Source organism: Pocillopora damicornis, chromosome 4, assembly GCF_964200805.1.
Source record: "Pocillopora damicornis chromosome 4, jaPocDami1.2, whole genome shotgun sequence".
NCBI lineage: Eukaryota > Metazoa > Cnidaria > Anthozoa > Scleractinia > Pocilloporidae > Pocillopora > Pocillopora damicornis.
Window position 1 is genome coordinate 6498515 of NC_142673.1, and position 18741 is coordinate 6517255.

General features: G+C 38.5%; 3 protein-coding genes and 1 pseudogene across 8 annotated transcripts in view; 3 read left to right on the plus strand and 1 right to left on the minus strand.

Annotated features, from left to right (window-relative positions):
• Positions 1-5093, plus strand: LOC149046625 (TNF receptor-associated factor 2-like; annotated as a pseudogene). Its single transcript, XR_016185989.1, has 7 exons — positions 1-139; positions 420-474; positions 603-707; positions 1143-1307; positions 1700-1777; positions 2155-2244; positions 2590-5093. The product of XR_016185989.1 is annotated as a TNF receptor-associated factor 2-like (transcript).
• The window catches only part of LOC149046626 (TNF receptor-associated factor 2-like), a 23316-nt gene continuing 6730 nt past the window's right edge, over positions 2156-18741 (plus strand). For 2 of the 5 annotated variants that reach the window (XM_089204384.1, XM_089204389.1), the window contains exon 1: positions 18334-18666. In XM_089204384.1, the coding sequence (XP_089060510.1) occupies positions 18527-18666 (140 nt within the window). In that variant the 5' untranslated portion in view covers positions 18334-18526. Of the gene's footprint in view, positions 2245-17298; positions 17431-18302; positions 18667-18741 lie in introns of those variants that run through there. The other 3 variants (XM_089204387.1, XM_089204385.1, XM_089204388.1) reach the window with 3 other exon arrangements.
• On the minus strand, positions 7109-8573 carry LOC149046627 (uncharacterized). Its single transcript, XM_089204413.1, has one exon. It carries the CDS (start codon positions 8519-8521, stop codon positions 7220-7222), a length of 1302 nt encoding a protein of 433 aa, XP_089060539.1. The 5' UTR covers positions 8522-8573; the 3' UTR covers positions 7109-7219.
• On the plus strand, positions 16195-17131 carry LOC149046628 (uncharacterized). The gene is made up of 2 exons (XM_089204414.1): positions 16195-16660; positions 16946-17131. Exons 1-2 carry the CDS (start codon positions 16330-16332, stop codon positions 16996-16998), a joined length of 384 nt encoding a protein of 127 aa, XP_089060540.1. The 5' UTR covers positions 16195-16329; the 3' UTR covers positions 16999-17131.

Sequence of the window (18741 nt, forward strand, 5' to 3'; positions counted from 1 at the left end):
ATGCCGGGATATACGTTGTCATGAACGGCACAGTTGATTCACGCTATTTGTGTTTACTGTGCAAAAACATCCTCAAAGATCCTGTCCAGACGGGTTGTGGCCATGTTTACTGCATCTCTTGCATTCCTCGCCTCAAGAGGTAACCGAATCACTGATCATAATCTCAATAAATTTCGAAAAACAAGCCTAAACAAGGCTTTGTTATAGGAACTCTACAATGTAAAAAAATTTCAAGGGTTCATGCACCTTTTGCAGAGGTGTGTAGTAAATGTATAAAGGTTTTGGTCGGCCGAGTTAGCAAGGAATCTAATGCACTCAAGTGAAATATTTTGCTCACGTAAAAAACCAATAGAATTTCCTACATTAGCCTCATTAATAGTGCGTCCAAATATCAACGTTACGAATTTTTCAATTAACAGAGATGATGGGACCTATATCTGTCTTGTTGAAAAGGCATCCTTCGCAGCAGACCAGGTAACTTTGTAAGGACACATTCTTAACATGAAAAGGTATTGTTGGTGTTAAAGGATCCAATATTAATCAAGTCGAAGACCTGCTTTGATAAATTTTTTAACGGAAACGGTTCTTTAATCTGTATGCAGATATTCCCTGACAACTTTATGAAGCGCGAAGTTCTTTCCCTCGTAGTCACGTGCCCTAATTCACCGGACGGCTGTAAGTGGAAAGGAGAAGTAAGATATATTGAGGTAAGTCATAGTCAGAAAAGCCAAAGAACCAATCACGCTACAAATCGCAAGTAGGATTTACCATCTGGTAGAGTAAGGAGAAAGTCTAAATTTCATTGGTTGAGAAGGGGGCCCAATCCTTTGGAAAAACAAAAGTGCCAATGGCGATCGAAATCGCTATCTCTTTTACCTGTAAATCATGTTTTCATATTCCCTGCTAATCTCCTCTCCATTTTCAGTCTGTTGTTTTTCAATGCGTTCTGACAAAAAAATATAAACTTTTCCCAGCCACGCGCACCAATGGGCAAAGAGAATAAAACTACTGAGTTTTCTTAATTGTACAAAGTGTATTCTTAGGACTACTGTAAAACTATATCAAGCGAGGAAAAAGTCAAACAATACACAAAGAACGGCGCTTGATGGAGGCACTATGATTTTCTTTTCTGTCTTGTGTAGAAACACCGGTCTACCTGCCCTGAGGAAAAAGAAAACTGCTCCAACCGTAACTGTCAAGAACGTGTGAAAAGATCCCATCTTCAGCGACATCAGGAACATGAGTGTCTTTATCGCACCCAACAGTGCTCCTTGTGCGGTGATTCTACGACTGCTGCTGTTCTTAAGGTCAGTTTGATCACCCCTCTAAAGTTACTTTTACCGCAATAACACTTCTAATTCAGGCGCTTTTTAAATCATATGACCAGTGTGGTTTAGTTTGTTTCAAGGACAACATCATAATGCCTTGCTTTTCGTATATGCGTATGATTAAAATTAACTCTACACCATTTGTAATAAGTGACAACAAATGGCCAACTCCTTTTAACATGTCGGAAGCGCCTCTTTCCTTTATCATCGGTTTTCCACGTACACTTGAATTCATGCGTACCTTTATTGAATCATCTTCAAAACAAATGAATTCTCACCAAGAACTTAACAGAAATTATGACAAAAATGGTTTCGATCCTCGTTCTTGTTTGTTATTCACTTCTGTTTTTGCCTCGATTCCAAATTTTTAGACTCATCAAATACAGGATTGCAAAATGTATCCCATTCAATGTCGCGGATGTGGCAAAGAAGGAATTCCGCGAGGAGAGGTAGCCATGTTTAAAACGTCAACTAATTGCATGCACATTTCTCCTGGTGGACAGCCAAAACAGTTGAACAGAATTCGATTATTACTTTCAGAAATTTATCTCAAAGCTAAGGAAGAAGTTTTACCCTATTCTTATGAAGCGCTACATTTGCATCAGTATGTGTTATTTTTGTTGTTGATCTATTTCATTTTTGTAATGCACTTAAGTCTGCAGAATTAGATCGTACAACTTAAGTGTCCACCTTTCCTTCAAAAAAAGCAATAAACCAAATATCACACTGCTCTTCTAAGACACGGAAATTTAGAGAAACCCTTCAGAGTTGTCGACATAAGCTTACAAATAAGATTTTTACCATCCTTTAATTTCAATCCTCACAGATGGATAGCCATGTTAATCCCATTCATGGTGACTGTGAGGCAGTCGAGAGGACCTGTGCATTTCAACAGATTGGTTGCAGCAGCAACAAGGTTCGTATCATAATGAAGGTTTCACCTAGTTGCCTTTTTAAAACTATTGAAATAAAATTTATCCTTCGTATGGGCCACCTACCGAAGTGATAATATAGTTCCTCGGTGTTCCACTACTCGAAACACTGGCGTGTTAAATGAAGTCCCCTTAAAAGCCGTTTTATTGAGATGTCTAACATCTTCAAAAACGGCTGAAAAAGATATTCAACCGGGGACACTAAATCTACGAAAAGTTGCAATAAAAGTATCAAAAAAGCAAAGACGGTTTGTCAAGTAGAAATTTCGTTTACACACACCAACTACCAAATAATCAGGGATGATTTTCTTAAATCCCTGCACTAACAGAAAATGAATCAATCCGAGGTCAAGAAACATAATGAGCTGAGTGCAATTTTGCACATAAATCTACTTTTGACGAGTGTTCTTCGGCTGGAGGAGCAAGTTAAAAGTCAGCTCTCTATGGGTGGTGCATGTGGTGGTGGCACCTCCGATCAGTGGATGAGACGATCGGAGATGACCATCGCTAACGCCATATCAAGCATCGACACAGTGGTACGCGAGCAAACCGATTTACGACAGAAGCTAGAAGATAATTCTATGAGACTTGTGTCGATGGAAAAAAGAGTTTCAACCCATAGAGACCAGTTCCCACAATCGGCAACTTTCTCTTCGTTACAACCACTCCCCATTTCGGAAGAGATTTCACGACGTCTCACAAATGCCGAAAATGGCACCAATAACATCGAGTTCTTAGTAAACGAAACAAGGCGTGAGTTGAACGAAGTGAGACAAGAAGTATCGTCTGTTAAACGCCAATTGGATGGCGCAGTGGACAGTATTAGACAAATCGAACGAAGAATGGAGTCTGTGGAACACAATTTGGCGCTCAGAAATGTTGTTTTGTCGGATATCGAAGAGCATGTTCAACAGCAGCAAGTTTCTACATATAATGGGATCTTACTCTGGAAAATATCGGATTTTGCACGTAAGAAAAATGATGCCGTAACTGGGCGAGAGGTCTCAATATATAGCCCGTGCTTTCATACCAGTCAGCATGGTTACAAAATGTGCGCGCGACTTTACTTAAACGGCGATGGAATGGGTAAAGGAACCCATTTGTCGCTGTTCTTCGTTGTCATGCGTGGAGACTACGATGCATTGCTCCGCTGGCCATTTAGACAGAAGGTGACCTTCATGCTGTTAGATCAAGATAACGTAGAGCACGTGGTCGATGCTTTCAGACCCGATCCAAACAGCTCATCGTTTCAAAGGCCACGAAGGGAATCAAACATTGCGAGTGGGTGCCCGATGTTTTGTTCTCTATCGGAGTTAAATAACCACGCCTATGTGAGAGACGATGTTATGTTCCTGAAGGTTATTGTAGACACAACAGATCTCTGAAAATGTCGGAGCTTTGAGTGAGGGCAAGGAAAAAAGGGTAAAGGTAGCTAAGAAATATCCAAAAAATTGAATACTTTCATGAAGAAAAGGCGAGTAGTTTCTGTGAAATTATGCGAGAAAAAACAGAGTAGAAAAAAAATGTTCCATAACATTCAACAAATTTTCCTTGACAATCATTGATATATGGAATGCCCTATTAGTTCTTATAACACAGTAACTGTAGGAACGACTTAAAATCGATAGAGTAGTCCTCCGCATGAAAAGCGCATGCGAAAGGTTTGTAAAGAAATGTAGTGCAAATGCAAGATGGATAACTTTGTAAACTGCCGTTCGTTTGAGGCACTTTCACGTAGGGCCCCTTTTGACATTCTATATAGAGCCTTTTATAATCCTGGTTACGCCGAAACAGGATTCTGGTGTAGTGCATGAATACTCTACGAAAAGGTTTATATGAAGCCAACTGATTAGTCGTATTTGATGCGGCATCAACAGTGTGAATTTGACTTTGTAAATCCCCTTTAAAACTTTTATCCAGCATTTAACTGATCACATATTTTTTGAAAGTATGAGCGATTTACGTAAGTATTTTCCGAGCTCTGTCCCAGGAAGAAAAAGTAGGGGAAGCTAAGAAAAATACAGCATGAGGGTCGAATTGTATTGAAGCACCAAGTAATTCACGAGCAGAAGATATTCAATATTTTACAGCATTTTCGCACAACCGAGGGGTGGCTGACCTTAGCTAAATTCGCCGGTAATTCCAGTAGATCCTTGGAATGCAAATTCTGCAAATTAGAGCCATATTCAATATTGCTGAACCATTCTTTTTATCGATTTTCTCTTCACCATATCAATCACCCATCGAATTTACCAAAATAGTTAGAATGTACGTTACGTTTGCGTGTAAGGCATCAGATACAAAGTTTTTTTGTAGTAATCGACTTTGATGTGTCATTACAACGTTTTCACTTACAAAGGCAAGTTGCAGTAATTCATACGGTGAGGAAAGTGCCCTTGTTGTTGTTGTTTTTTTTTTATTTTATTTTTCAAAACCTAAAACCCATACAAAAACCACTCGAAGCCAGTTGTTACGGTGGGAGAGATTTTTTTGGTCACTTCAACCGATAGCATAATGTGTGCCATCAGCTGACAGTTGTCACCAGCAACGGCGATTTTTTAACGTCAGTGTCAAGTGAAATTTTTCTCAATATCTGATAAAGTTTCAATGATAAGCCAAAATCTTTCAGAACAATAAAATTCACACGTTTCATGTCTTAGCGTTTAAAACGAGTGAAATCTGAACTATTTTTATCTTTACTATCATCATCATTATAATTATTATTCATATTATTATTATCACCATTATTACGTTTATAATTAAGAGTTTATAGGTTCGAAATGTCTATTACGCACAGCAATAGACAGCGATTGATCTAATGGCTTTCGAAAAAGCAAAGTTTTTTCAAATCTCAGCAATAAGGCAGGCTCATTTCTTCATTGAATAATAGCTTATCATACGTGCCACACACTTTACTCAATGTTTATAAACAAATAGAGAGCAAGTAGCGCAGCCAATAAGATTGCAGCATCTTTCATAGAACGGTGGAAGATTATGTCAAGTACTATCGTTAGTATTTTTGTCATAATTTGTCTCTGCATTGTATAAAGGCAGCGAACTTTTTGCTTTTGAGTGGTGAAATATAATCAATTAAAGTGGTAAAAACGTCTGGTGAGAATAGAACATATTCTTCTAAGAAACTAGTAAAACGAGGCGAACTCATTTGATAAACATGGCGAGTAACAAAATAGAAGAGAAATTTATGGTTTAAAATTTACGGCATAAATTTCGTGTTTTATTTTGATTTGGCTGGTCCTTGTTCATGTCTTATTGAAAGAAGTAAAATAAAACGGGGAAACTCCTAAAAAAAGTCTGTAAAAGTCGGTAAAACAAAAGCACACCCCGTTAAAATAGAATCAGGCCTCAGTTTGATGGTGAGTTTTAGAGGTCAGAAAAGGAAACTACAATGCCTAACTTCCAGTATGTCCACTACGCTTTGCTACAGTGTAGAGGTTGGATATGTTGAACTGAAGATTATCATATAGCATTGTTACACTGAGTGTTGGGAGTAGTCGAGACTTCCTCGGTTTTCCTTTTATGACTTGGAATATTTTCGATGATTACTAACATATATATATAATATATATCGCGCTCTACTTTTACGTATCGAGCACTGTAAAACGGAATTAAGAGTTGCATTTTACGAACATTTAACGGTCGCATTTTACGAACATTTAGTCGCATTTTACGAGCATTTAACGTATTTTTACGAACATTTAACAGTCGCATTTTACGAGCATTTAACAGTCGCATTTTACGAACATTTAACAGCTGCATTTTACGAACATTTAACAGTCGCATTTTACGAACATTTAACGGGTGCTTTTTACAAACTTTAAGGTCGTACATTTTAAAAACATTTATTACATAAGGCTATTCATTTGACCTTAATTACATAAGGGTTGTTTACTGGTACTGTTTTATATAAGCCGTTTTGTCGTAAATTTAAATGGCTCTGTTTCATAGCGCCTTCGGCCCAGATACTGATATTGATCCTATATATCTATATATATACATCTATATATATATATATATATATATATATATATATATGTAATATTTATTATATACTCAAAAAAATATCGCGTTTCTGATTGGTCAATGATGAATGCATAAATAGGTTATAGAGTGCAATAGAGGTTATAGAGTGCAATACGGAGAAGTTGCCATGGAAACACCGGGGAAGCGCCAAATTTGAACACCAAATTATAAAAAAATGGCTGACAGCCGGTTTGCTTTGTCAAACCAAAACATCGTTGAGCAACTTAAAGAAAATGCGAAAAACAAAAACACGTTGAAAGCTACACAGACCTGGTTAAATGTCTGGCAAACATGGGCGACTCAACGAAAAGTAAACCCAAAAATGGAAGAATACGAGCACGAACAGAGTAGCGCGATGGAGTGATTTTGTCGAGAATATAATAAATAAAAAATCGTATGAACCTGCTCGTGCATTTCGTGATTTATGGTCACTCGTGATGTTTTGAAAGTTCTCAAATTGCACTCGCCTACGGCTCGTGCAATTTTGAGAACTTTCAAAACATCACTCGTGCCCATAAATCACGAAATGCACTCGCGTTCTTACGATTTCCTATACATATTGCGCTCTCCTTTTACGTATCGAGCGCTGTAAAACGGAAAAATCAAAACAAAAGACTTCTTATATATATATATATAATTTGCACAATGGAGAATGTGCTTCCGTTTTCAACGCTTTATTAAAGACCCGACGCGTTTCGGCATTTGCCTTCCTCAGGGGCCTTAACATGCAATTGTTACAGAGTCGTAATTGGTTAATTGTGTGACGTAGTACAGTGCATATTGCTTAATTAAATGCTAGGTAAAATCTCTCGTAAACAATTAGTGTTTCTAATTGGTTAACAGTTTTAAAACCTTTATAACGTATGTTATAAACAATTTATGTACCTAAAACTTTATAAAGGTTTTCGCGTAAAAGCTTTATCCAGTTCTTTTGTTTAGTCCATATGGCTGAAAGGAGTTTAATGTTCTTTGCCAAAAAATCTCTCTTTCTCTAAGAACTTCTTTCTTTTTGTCAGTCTCTAAATGATCTTTTCGGATTTGCTCTATAATGGTTATGGTAACATTATTGTTAAAGTCGTGAGTTCGTTTGTTATGTAAAAAGTGTTCCGTGAGTTCGCAGCTACTCACTCCCTTTTTAATATGGTTTCTGTGATTGTTTAACCGTAGGTTAAATGCAGTTTCGCTTTTGCCAATGTATTGAAGTTTGCAAATGTTGCACTCGATTATGTAAATGATCCATGACGATTGGCAGTCCACTGTATGAAATATGGTATAGGTCTTGTTGTTGTTGGGACTGGTGAAAGTTGTGGTCTGGTTGATCTTTTTACACCAACTACACTTCGTTCTTTCACATGCTCTACATCCCTTTGGTATCAAATTTTGAGGTGTTTCATTTACAAATCTTGAACGAACAAGTCTGTCTCGTAGACTTTTCGGTCGTCGGTAAGCTACTAAAGGTGGCTTGTTAAAGATGAGTGATAATCTTTCTTTTGATTTGAGAAAGTTCCAATTTCGTTCAGCAATTTCTGCAATAAATGTGGTATAGGGGTTGAATGTAGTAACCAGAGGAATTCGATCTGTTGGTTCACGTTCTTTGGTCTGTAAACATTCCTCTTGAGTCAATGTTAGCACTCTCTGCATTTCGTGGAGAACTTTGCGTTGTGCATAACCACACGCTACAAAGAAATCCGAATATTCCAGGATTCGTTTCTTCAATGTGTCTGTTGAAGAGCATATTCGCCTCAACCTCAAGGCTTGACTGTATGGGATGCTCCGTTTCAGATGAGGTGGATGTGCTGATGTCCAATGGAGGTATGGATGAGTATCAGTTGGTTTCTGATAAACATCTGTACTGATGTTGCATTGATTGTCCTTTAGAACGGTCGTATCAAGGAAATTCACTGAATGTGCAGAGATTTCGTGTGTAAACTTGATTGAGGGTGCTACACTGTTAAGGTAATTTATGAAATTAATCAAAGAGTCTTTATCACTTTTCCAGATAAGGAATATATCATCTATAAAGCGTACCCAGAGTATGACATGGTCCATCCACTCTGTTTGGTACACGAATCTTTCTTCAAGTCTACCCATGTATACGTTTGCAAAGTTGGGAGCGACTCTGGTTCCCATGGCTGTTCCTTTGATTTGAATGTAGTGTTCATTGCCAAAGGTAAAGTTGTTAAGCTTAAGAACCTTCTCGAGGAGACACGATAATGTCATCGGTGATGGCTTGTTCTGGTTCGTTTTGCCTAGCTCTTCCTCCACAGTAGTGAGTCCTTCGTCTGTGTCTATATTCGTATATAGGCTTGATACGTCCAGAGTTGCTAAGTAACACTTTACGGGTAACTTGCCCAAACTCCGTATTCGCTTAATGAAGTGTGTGGTATCTTGTATGTATGACGGTAGCTTTTCTGCTATAGGTCTCAAAAATTCGTCCACATAAGCTGATAGCTTCTCCGTGTGGCTGTTCACGGAGGATACTACTGGTCTACCTGGATTGTTAACTTTGTGTATTTTGGGGAGCATATAGAATATAGGAGTCCTTGATTGTGCTGGTCTTAAGAGTTTAGCTATTTCTTCTTCTAATTCTCCGTCGTCCATAAGTGTATCTAAGCACTGGTTTATGAGCTGTTCGTGTTCAAGAGTGAGATCTCTTCCTACTCTCTTGTAATATTCTTCATTGTCTAGTTGGCGTTTAGCCTCCTTTACATAGTCCTTTGCATTCATGATGACCGTAGCTCCGCCTTTATCTGCGGGCTTGATGATTATGTCCGTGTTGTTGCTTAGTCTAAACAAAGCTGCTCTCTCACGTTTGGTTAGATTATTACGTGGAGATCGTAGATTGTGCAAAGTCTCATCACTGATTTCTTGCCTTAATTTGTCAATATATGTATTAAGGTATGGTTCCCTTGAAGGTCCAGTATACACCTTGCGCTCCTTCTGGTTCAATTTTTGAAGAATCGATGGTTGGTATCCAGCGCCGTCTATTACGTCTTCTATATTCTCAGGAGTGTGATATTCCTTAAGGGTTAGTCTACGGGCAAAGGCATCAATGTCCTTACTGATTTCATATTTTCCCGGTGGCAGTGGTGTTGGGCAAAAGTTAAGTCCCTTACGTAGAAGGTTTGTTTCCGACTGCGTAAGTTGAATGCCAGATAAGTTTACTGTTCGTCTAAATATTCTCTATCTGTGTGGATTTCTCACGTGTCATTTCTTTGGGTTTGACTTTACTCATTGTCCATTTCCGTTCCAATGTCAAATTTCCGTTGATATCTTTTCGGTTTGGTTTCAATCTCAATCTTTGTATCTGTTCCTGGCGGGTGGGCGACCGCTTAAAAAATACCATTTCAACTGTTTGACTCTTCTCCACCTTTTCACAAAATAAACACTTTATAGGATTCCAAACAGAGATCCTGGGTCAACAAGATAATAACTAAGAGGTTTCTAGGGAGGGCAGCACGAAGTTTAACTCTCTTACGTAGCGTACCGCAAACCACACATAAATCGTGCGCCAACTTTGTTCCTTTGTTTTACCAACCACACGCCATCGTTCTGACAGTTGTTTGCCAGTTTTGACTGAACCTTGCACAAACGGTATCTCTCCTTAGAAATGTCTGCCATTTTTTCCCTGCAAAAAAACCTACGTGAATGCTACCAAAGCGGCATAGTGACTAAGGTCTGCATTGGTAATGGTAGGGTGATAGATCTTCGAATGTTCGCCAGCAAGGGGAAAGGAAGACGCTGTAAGTGAAAGCCACAGCCAACACACTTAACGGAGAAAAGAGCTTGAAAGCTGTTCAGCCATTTCTGAAGGAAAAAATAAAAATGATCAGGCTAGTATGATCGTTTGTAATAATTTATTGTAGCATACAGCTTGGGAATGTAATCTGCCTTTTTCCAGGAACAAAACTGTTCCAGATCAGTACAATAACAAGCAGTGAAAGTGGGATAAGGTGTTACCCAAGAGGGGACCGTTATTTGAAGGAGGTTATTCACCAGTCACAGGTGAGCTCTTGGCCAATGAAGGGAATAGATGAAGTGTATTATAATGATATTGAGCAGCCCCAAATATTAACACAAATGCTACCTCTTAACACTTAAGGAAAATATATACTGAAAAAAAAACTGGAAGGAAGCAGTGCAAGATTCACGCCCCTAACCAGTGATAGAGATCGCTTGCAAAAGCTCCATTTCATCTTTCTCGTAAAGGTTTATTTTAAGTTAGGGTTATTTATTTCCATTATTCTGAAAGCGGGTAACTCGACGTTGTCATTTTCCTGATTATACGTTTGCTTAATATGTGTAACTTGACGCAAAGGAAATTACCGTATTTCGAAGAGTTTGATTTTTGACAGCAGAGATCAATTTCCGAATCGCTCGATGAATTTCAACGGGGGACCTAACAGTACCAATTCTGTCGTTATCATGGCTAGGACACACTAGATCTCTTTAGGCGAGATTAGTTCCCTAATCCGGCTTTCAGTTGCTCTATGCTGTTTGGATGTATCCAAATGAGCGTCGAATTCAAAATACTTACGGAAGCAATTTTGTTGTAACCTTTTGATGTGTTCAGGCTAAATTTATGAAGAGAGAAAGATCACGAAGGTAAGGCCTCTCTAGTCTCGTGACTCTGAATATTTCAACATAAAAGAAAAGGATTATCGAGATGGGTAAACTAAAAGAAAACGTAGACTGCACAGTAACGCTGGAAGACTGCCAGGAATAAGTACAAAACGTAAGCCAGTGGGCTGTAGAATGTCCATTTAGATCGCCTTGTTGTCAAATTCTCAGTACCCTTGGAGATAACTAATCACAATACAAACTTTACTTTCTGAGGATTCAAAACGGTTTAACAAGTAAGCTTCAGCCGTGTGTGCTCCTATATACGATAAACACGACTGGCACAGCGTTCGACGAATTCAGGAATCAGCAACACACGAAACTTCTGAAATTAATTTCGCCAATTCATCGCTACTTGCTTCAGCAGTGTAAACCATTCTAGAAACAAACTCCGCGCAAATGGCTCACAGGCGAAGGTTTCTTTAATCCTCTGGTGTCGCTTCTACAACTCTCATTGCGGAGTCAACTTCAAATGCATTCTCAGCAAATCAAGATTTGGCAGTCGATCTCTTGTCACACGGGGGAAATTAGCGTAAATAACATCAAGGTTAATTCCCCTCCTACGTCCATTGTCTCATCGCTATAAATGTGAAACACCTAAAATAAACTGGAAATGGCTCCTGCCTTTCATTCTATGGTAGAAAATTCCGATTCAAAAAATTTACCGTTCACAGGCGACATTAAAGTAGGATCGAGCTAAATTTAAAACTGAAAGCCGAATTGTACTTCCGCCATTGATTTCTAACAAAAAAATTACATATGATCGAAACTAGCTGTGACCTCTACTCATGAACAAAACAATGAAACGTCCTGGACCGGCAAAGGGAAATATTTTACCCTAGGAAGATGTTCAAAACGTTCCCGAATAAAAGACTCGTATGTACCAAGGCTTATTGAACCTATTTACAGATGAGTAGCGAGAGGGTCGAAAGATAAATCCTTGTTTCCTTCACACCGCTTGGTCATGATGATTAGTTGCGTTATTTGTTACAGACCGTATCGTATTTGTCTCATGGATATCTCAGCGCCGATTATAGCTTCTTCAACCACGCCTTTCATCCTGATGAAACCTAAAGATGGTTATTTTCTCCTCCTTCGGTAATTGCATCACCGTCGATCCTATAATAGAACTCCTACAAAAAGTGTTTTTCAACTTTGCTCTGGAACAGTTACTGAGGCATCAGTTTGTCCAGAAGGAATATTCGGAGCTGCATGTTTCCTCAAACAGTGGCTTTTCAGGTAAAAAAAAAAAAAAAACTTATATTAACTAAAGGCCCGGTAATTGAACTGCTGAGAAAGAATTGCGAGTGTAAATCACATAACTGATATAAAATATGTTCATGGCTTTGGAGGGAAATATGGATAGGCTGACAACTTTTCTTTCATTAATGGACTCTTGCGGTTCCTTATCTGTTTTAGTTGTCGTTGTTGTTTTCTTTTTTAGTGTTTAATTCAATATTTGTCTCTTTATTTACGTTTTTGGTTATCTGCCTCGCATATTGACATATTTAGCTGAGCCTAAAAGTGGAGCTCTAGCATTAACTGACCATCCTTAAATTTTGATCGAACGCTAGTGTAGGAGTGAAAAGTTTGCATCATAGAACTGTAAAGCTCTCACGGCTCGATGAGCTCTCGAATTTATTTCGATATAAGTATAAGAAGTTTCTCAGTAGCTCTGCAACTCTCACGGTGACCATAACAATAGAATGCTTCGCTGAGTCTGGGTCATCTACAAAGTTAACAAAATGTTGACGAACCGACGGACATTAGCAGTTACCCTTCGAAACAAAATGTACTTTCCCCAAACAGAATGTCCCAGAACAACACGACAATCGTGGTCCATTCAGAAAAAAGTGAATAATGTTCGAACTTAATATTACGAACATCGAGTCAATAAAATTTTTACGGCCCCCGTACCCTCCTCCGTACCCTACTTTAACCTCATTGAACCCCCCCTTCCCCACCTTTCCAAACACATATCTCTCACACTTCAATGTCATTAAAAACTGGATCAAGCTAGGACAAGCACGCAATGACAGGCAAAATCTACCGGCCTCCTCTGACGAAATTCCAAATATTCCTAATGTCTTCTTGCGTTCTTCGGCGCCAAACATTCTTCAACTTCTCAACTGAATGTATTTAGGTTTACAAGGTGTAACCTTAATTACTTTGACACAAAGAATGCATTGACGCAAACAATGCCAGTTAGAAATAAGCGACCAATCAAAAACACGAACAGAGCGTGTTTTTCCGCGTAAGTGGAAGACGTATCAGTGTCCAAGTGGTGGCAGCTAAACTGCAAGAAAAGAACGAACGACAGACACTGCCTTTCAGTTGGCACCTTTGTAAGAAGAGAATAATGCTCATTAATCGTCACGTTTTCAGAAGGATATCTCGATGCCCATTGGGAACCGTACAGTTGTGCTTCTCTTTATTTTTGTAGTTATACCAATATATCTTCGGGCCCAATGATCAGAATAAACAGATCCTGTTGAGCATCGTTGGTTTGAAGGTAAGAGCCAATCAGTTTGTTTATGTGACGAATCATTCTAATCCGAGGGAAAATTTTAGACTATTTTTCAAGTTATTCATTCGAAGAACCCAACGATAAATCCTCGTTTTCTCCGCTTTCCTCTCTGAAATCATTCCAAGAACTTAACTATCATCTGCAATTTTTTCCATTCTTTTGGAATTATTCTAGTGGACAACATGTTACCGGCGTAATTCGTTAAAAAATGTTATAAATAAAGTTGAATGCACTTCATACATTTGCTTCTTTTTGTTTTGTCAGGCACAAACCCAGTTCAGTGCACAGAGGATGTTGCAAATATCATTTTGGTTTACAGAAAGAAGATCAAACAAGAATGTTTGGTTCCGCCAAACCACTTTTTGTGAAAAACTCAATCATGGAACATCTTAAAAAATATTTAGTTAACATTCTATAAAACCGTTTAAAAATTCAAGCAAAAACTCAAACGTTAATCGAACATACATATAATCCTGCGGGCCGAAGGAGCAACATGGTGTGTAACTTCCTGTGCACTCATCCTTCACTTGCTTTTGTTATTTTCACTAACATTGATAGATCGGTTGCACGTGGAGCCACAAAGGTATGAAAATACATGTATTTTTAGCACATTTGCCAAAGCAAATGGGCAGAATAATTCAGACAATGATGTCACATTAATTCATAATTAATTCACTGAAAGCCAGTGAGTCGATTTTCGGGAACTTTACAGAACAGGATCACATCTCTACAATCCTACGATCTTGCTGTCTACACTTTTACTACAATGGCACGGAATTCGGTGTTTAAACCTCTCAAGTCAAATTTTAAGTTTAACATTAAGTTTATTGTTAAAATTCTACTGGCAAGATGTGGAACATGTTTGTTAGTGGTTAAAACGAAAGCTTCCAAATACACATCAAATTCTTGTTTAGAACTAGATCACCTGCAGTTCACCTGCAGCCGGAACTTCCAAATATTTTTGGCTTGGTAAACGAAGCGAAATCAATTATATTGCCACTACGACACTGTCAATATCGCCGTGTTTCTATCAGCACAGGTTTAGTAAGTTATGGAGTTCGTTCTCTCTCTGTGAATTCTTATATTGTTCTTAGAAAATCAAATTTAGCCCTAAATTCACTTACGCTGACTGCGGTTACTAGCGAAAAAATCACCAAAAGAAACACTCACACCACAGTAACAAGTGGTTCAGGGATTCCCCCTCATTAACAAATGTCAAACAACAAGTTTCCGATTTCATTCCCAAATGCAAAACTCTCAGAGATATTAGCATATATTAAGGTGCCTTGAACCCCTCCTTGTTTCGCAGACGGAGATGGAATCCTCTGATTATCCAGCCCGCAACACTTATAAGTGAAGTGTATGAATGTGTTACGAGGGGAAAAGCTATTGCATTTCGACAATTAAGGATGTCGACTACACTAGTGATCCTAGATTTGTAGCAATCCTAGAGTTCTAATTAGGCACTAGATTTGTTTCGGAGAACATAAGATGCATCACAGTCAAGTTTTCCAAGGTAAAGTAGCTTTGTTCGGTTGAATATGGCGTGGTGATATCCCGGGAACCCCTTTTTAGTTAAAAGCGATTGGGAAAAAGTAAAGTAGGTTTAAATTATTAATTGCTATCGTCTATGTCGTCCATACTTTAACTCCCGGAAATAGGGTTGTGCCCCCAACTCATTGGAATCTCGATCAGGTTTTGTTATTTTAATTACTTCTTTTAGGTATCTCACCCTTATTCACGAATTGAGATAACGATGCCAATTCACATTTAGTTTATTATCAAAACCCTTCGTGCAAATTGAAATTATTGTAGCGGACAACATGTTACCGGCGTAATTCGTTAAAAATGTTATAAATAAGTTGAATGCACTTCATACATTTGCTTCTTTTTGTTTTGTCAGGCACAAACCCAGTTCAGTGCACAGAGGATGTTGCAGATGAAGTTTTAGTTTAGAGTAGAAGATGACACAACATTTGGTTCTGCATGGTCACTTTTTGTAAAAAACTCAATTACGGAACATTTTACAAACACTCAATTAACTTTAAATCAAACCATAAACAAACTCATGTTAATGATAATCGTACATATATATAATCGTGCGGGCCAAAGGAACGACACGGTGTGCAAACTTTATCGTTTCCTCTTTCTTCTTGTTTATGTAAATTTCTCGCCGGATACCGCCGGCTAAGCCTGCTTCACTTCAGTACCAAGAAATATATGCAAATACATATATTTTTAGTTCATTTGTATAAGTTAGCAAAATCAGACAGGGGTGAATAAATTAAGACAATGATGTCATAGTAATTCACTAGAAGCCAGTGGGTCGATGTATATAATGGAAGTCTATTTTGATAATTTCGTTTTCGGGAACTTTACTGAACAGGATCACATCTCTGCAATCCTACGATCTTGTTGTCGACACTTTTACCATACTGGTACAGAATTCGGTGTTTAAACCTCTTAAGTCATATTTTAAGCATAAATTGAGATAACGATGCCAATTCACCAACTACAGTTAAGAGCGAAAAACTCACCGAAAAAAGCAAACACATCAGTCACGGATGCAGTGTTTTGGTTGCTTTGTGTGACTTTCTGCATATGAGTTTCGGGGATTCCCCTTTAATAAAAAAGGTCAAACAACAACTGTCCGATTTAATTCCCAAATGCAAAACTCTCAGAGATATTAGCGTATCTCAAGGTGAATTGGCATAGGGTTGTGCCCCGGCTCATTGGAATCTCGATCAGGTTTGTTATTTTAATTACTAACACTGCTATAACACTGCTGTAACCGACTGGGTTAACGTGTTCTTCATGTTATCAACTAAATATATACAGCTGTAGTTATTTGACACAGACGAACAATGCGCGGACGCAAGCAATGCCAGTGCGAAACAAGCGACCAATCACAAACGAATGGTACATATATTTTCTAAGTGTCTGGTCACAGTGTATCAGTGCAGTCCAACTATTTGTCTACTTGAAGACAGCTAGACTGCAAGAAAAGAACGAACAACAGACACTGCCCTTCAGTTGGCACCTTTGTCAGAAGAGGATAATGCCCATAAATCGTCACGTTTTCAGAAGGATGTCTCGATGCCCATTGGGAATCGTACAGTTGTGCTTCTCTTTATTTTTGTGGTTATACCCGTACATCCTCGGGCCAAATGATCAGAATAAACCAGGTCCTGTTGAGCACCATTGGTTTGAAGGTAAGAGCCAATCAGTTTGTTTACGTGACGAATATTTTTAATCTGAGGGAAAATTTTAGATTATTTCTCAAGTTATTGATTGGAAGAACCCATCGATAAATCTTCATTTTCTTCGCTTTCCTCTCTGAAAGCTCTGAAATCATGCCAGCAACTTAACTACCATACGCCATTTTCTCCATTCTTTTGAAATTATTGTAGCGGACAACATGTCACCGGCGTAATTCGTTAAAAATGTTTAAATAAGTTGAATGCACTTCATACATTTGCTTCTTTTTGTTTTGTCAGGCACAAACCCAGTTCAGTGCACAGAGGATGTTGCAGATGAAGTTTTAGTTTAGAGTAGAAGATGACACAACATTTGGTTCTGCATGGTCACTTTTTGTAAAAAACTCAATTACGGAACAATTTATAAACACTCAATTAACTTTAAATCAAACCGTAAACAAACTCATGTTAATGATAATCTTAAGTCATATTTTAAGCATAAATTGAGATAACGATGCCAATTCACCAACTACAGTTAAGAACGAAAAACTCACCGAAAAAAGCAAACACATCAGTCACGGATGCAGTGTTTTGGTTGCTTTGTGTGACTTTCTGTAGATGAGTTTCGGGGATTCCCCTTGAATAAAAAAGGTCAAACAACAACTGTCCGATTTAATTCCCAAATGCAAAACTCTCAGAGATATTAGCATATCTCAAGGTGCCTGAACCCCTCCTTGTTTCGCAGACGGAGATTGAATCCTCTGATTATCCAGCCCGCAAAACATGTAAGTGAAGTGTTTGTATGTGTTATAAGGAGCAGAGAAGGTACAAGAAAAACTATTGCATTTTGACAATTAAGGATGTCGACCACACTAGCGAAAATCCCAGATTTAGAGCACTCCTAGAGTTCTAATTAGGCACTGGATTTGTTTCGGAGATCACAATATGAATTGCAGTCAAGTTTTCCAACCATAACTCGCTTCGTTTGGTTGAAAATCGCGTGGTGATATCCCGGGAACCTCTCTATAGTTAAAAGCGATCGGGAACAACTAAAATAGGTTTTCAATTATTAATTAATTGTCGTCTGCGTCGTCCATACTTTAATTCCCGGAAATTGGGTTGTGCCCCGACTCATTGGAATCTCGATCAGGTTTTGTTATTTTAATTACTTCTTTTAGTTATCTCACCCTTATTCACACATAACACTGCTCTAACCGACTGGGCTTTCGTGGTGAGCAACGTTTTCTATGCGCCTTTAACTAAAAGTGTTTCCTCGTAGCTCTGTAACGACTTATTAAGGCGGACGTAACACGGCTGATGTCTTAACTGTTTACAAAAGCTCAGGTGACAAACTTGCTTCAGTTAGACATAGTTTGATGTTACTCTGGTTTGCATATTTAATGAATGTAACTGAAGAAGTTACAATTCATGGACCCAACGTTTCGACACTCCTGTCTGTCATCAGGGGTGATCTAAACGCTGCAACAAGTATGCAACAAGTATGTATGCATGCATAGGCATGTATGCCTATGTCGGAGCACACATGCCTAACTAACCATACAATTGGGTGGGATAATTCTAAAATTATAACCCCTAATCGGCGTTACCACCAGCGCCTTTGTTTGGAGGCTTGGCATATTAACTCCGCCCACGCTCCATTAAATCGTGACGATGGCGGTTTGCTTCCTGACGCAGGAAAGAGATCATCATTCATGAATGGAGAGTGAGCATCGATATAATACCACATAAGGCCTAGTCGACACCGCAATTCCTTCTATCTTTCAAAAATGTCACATTTGCTGATTTCAAATTCTCTTATCCATTTCTTTTAAGGGAGCCATCAACACCAACCTAGAAGGGTTCAGCACTGATATCTCCTGAATGCCGGGATATACGTTGTCTATGAACGTCACAATTGATTCACGCTATTTGTGTTCGCTGTGCAAACACATCCTAAAAGATCCTGTTCAGACGGGTTGTGGCCATGTTTATTGCATCTCTTGCATTTCTCACCTCAAGAGGTAACCGAATCACGACTCATAATTTCATTACATTTCGAAATACAAGCCTAAACAAAGCTTTGTTAAAGGAAATCT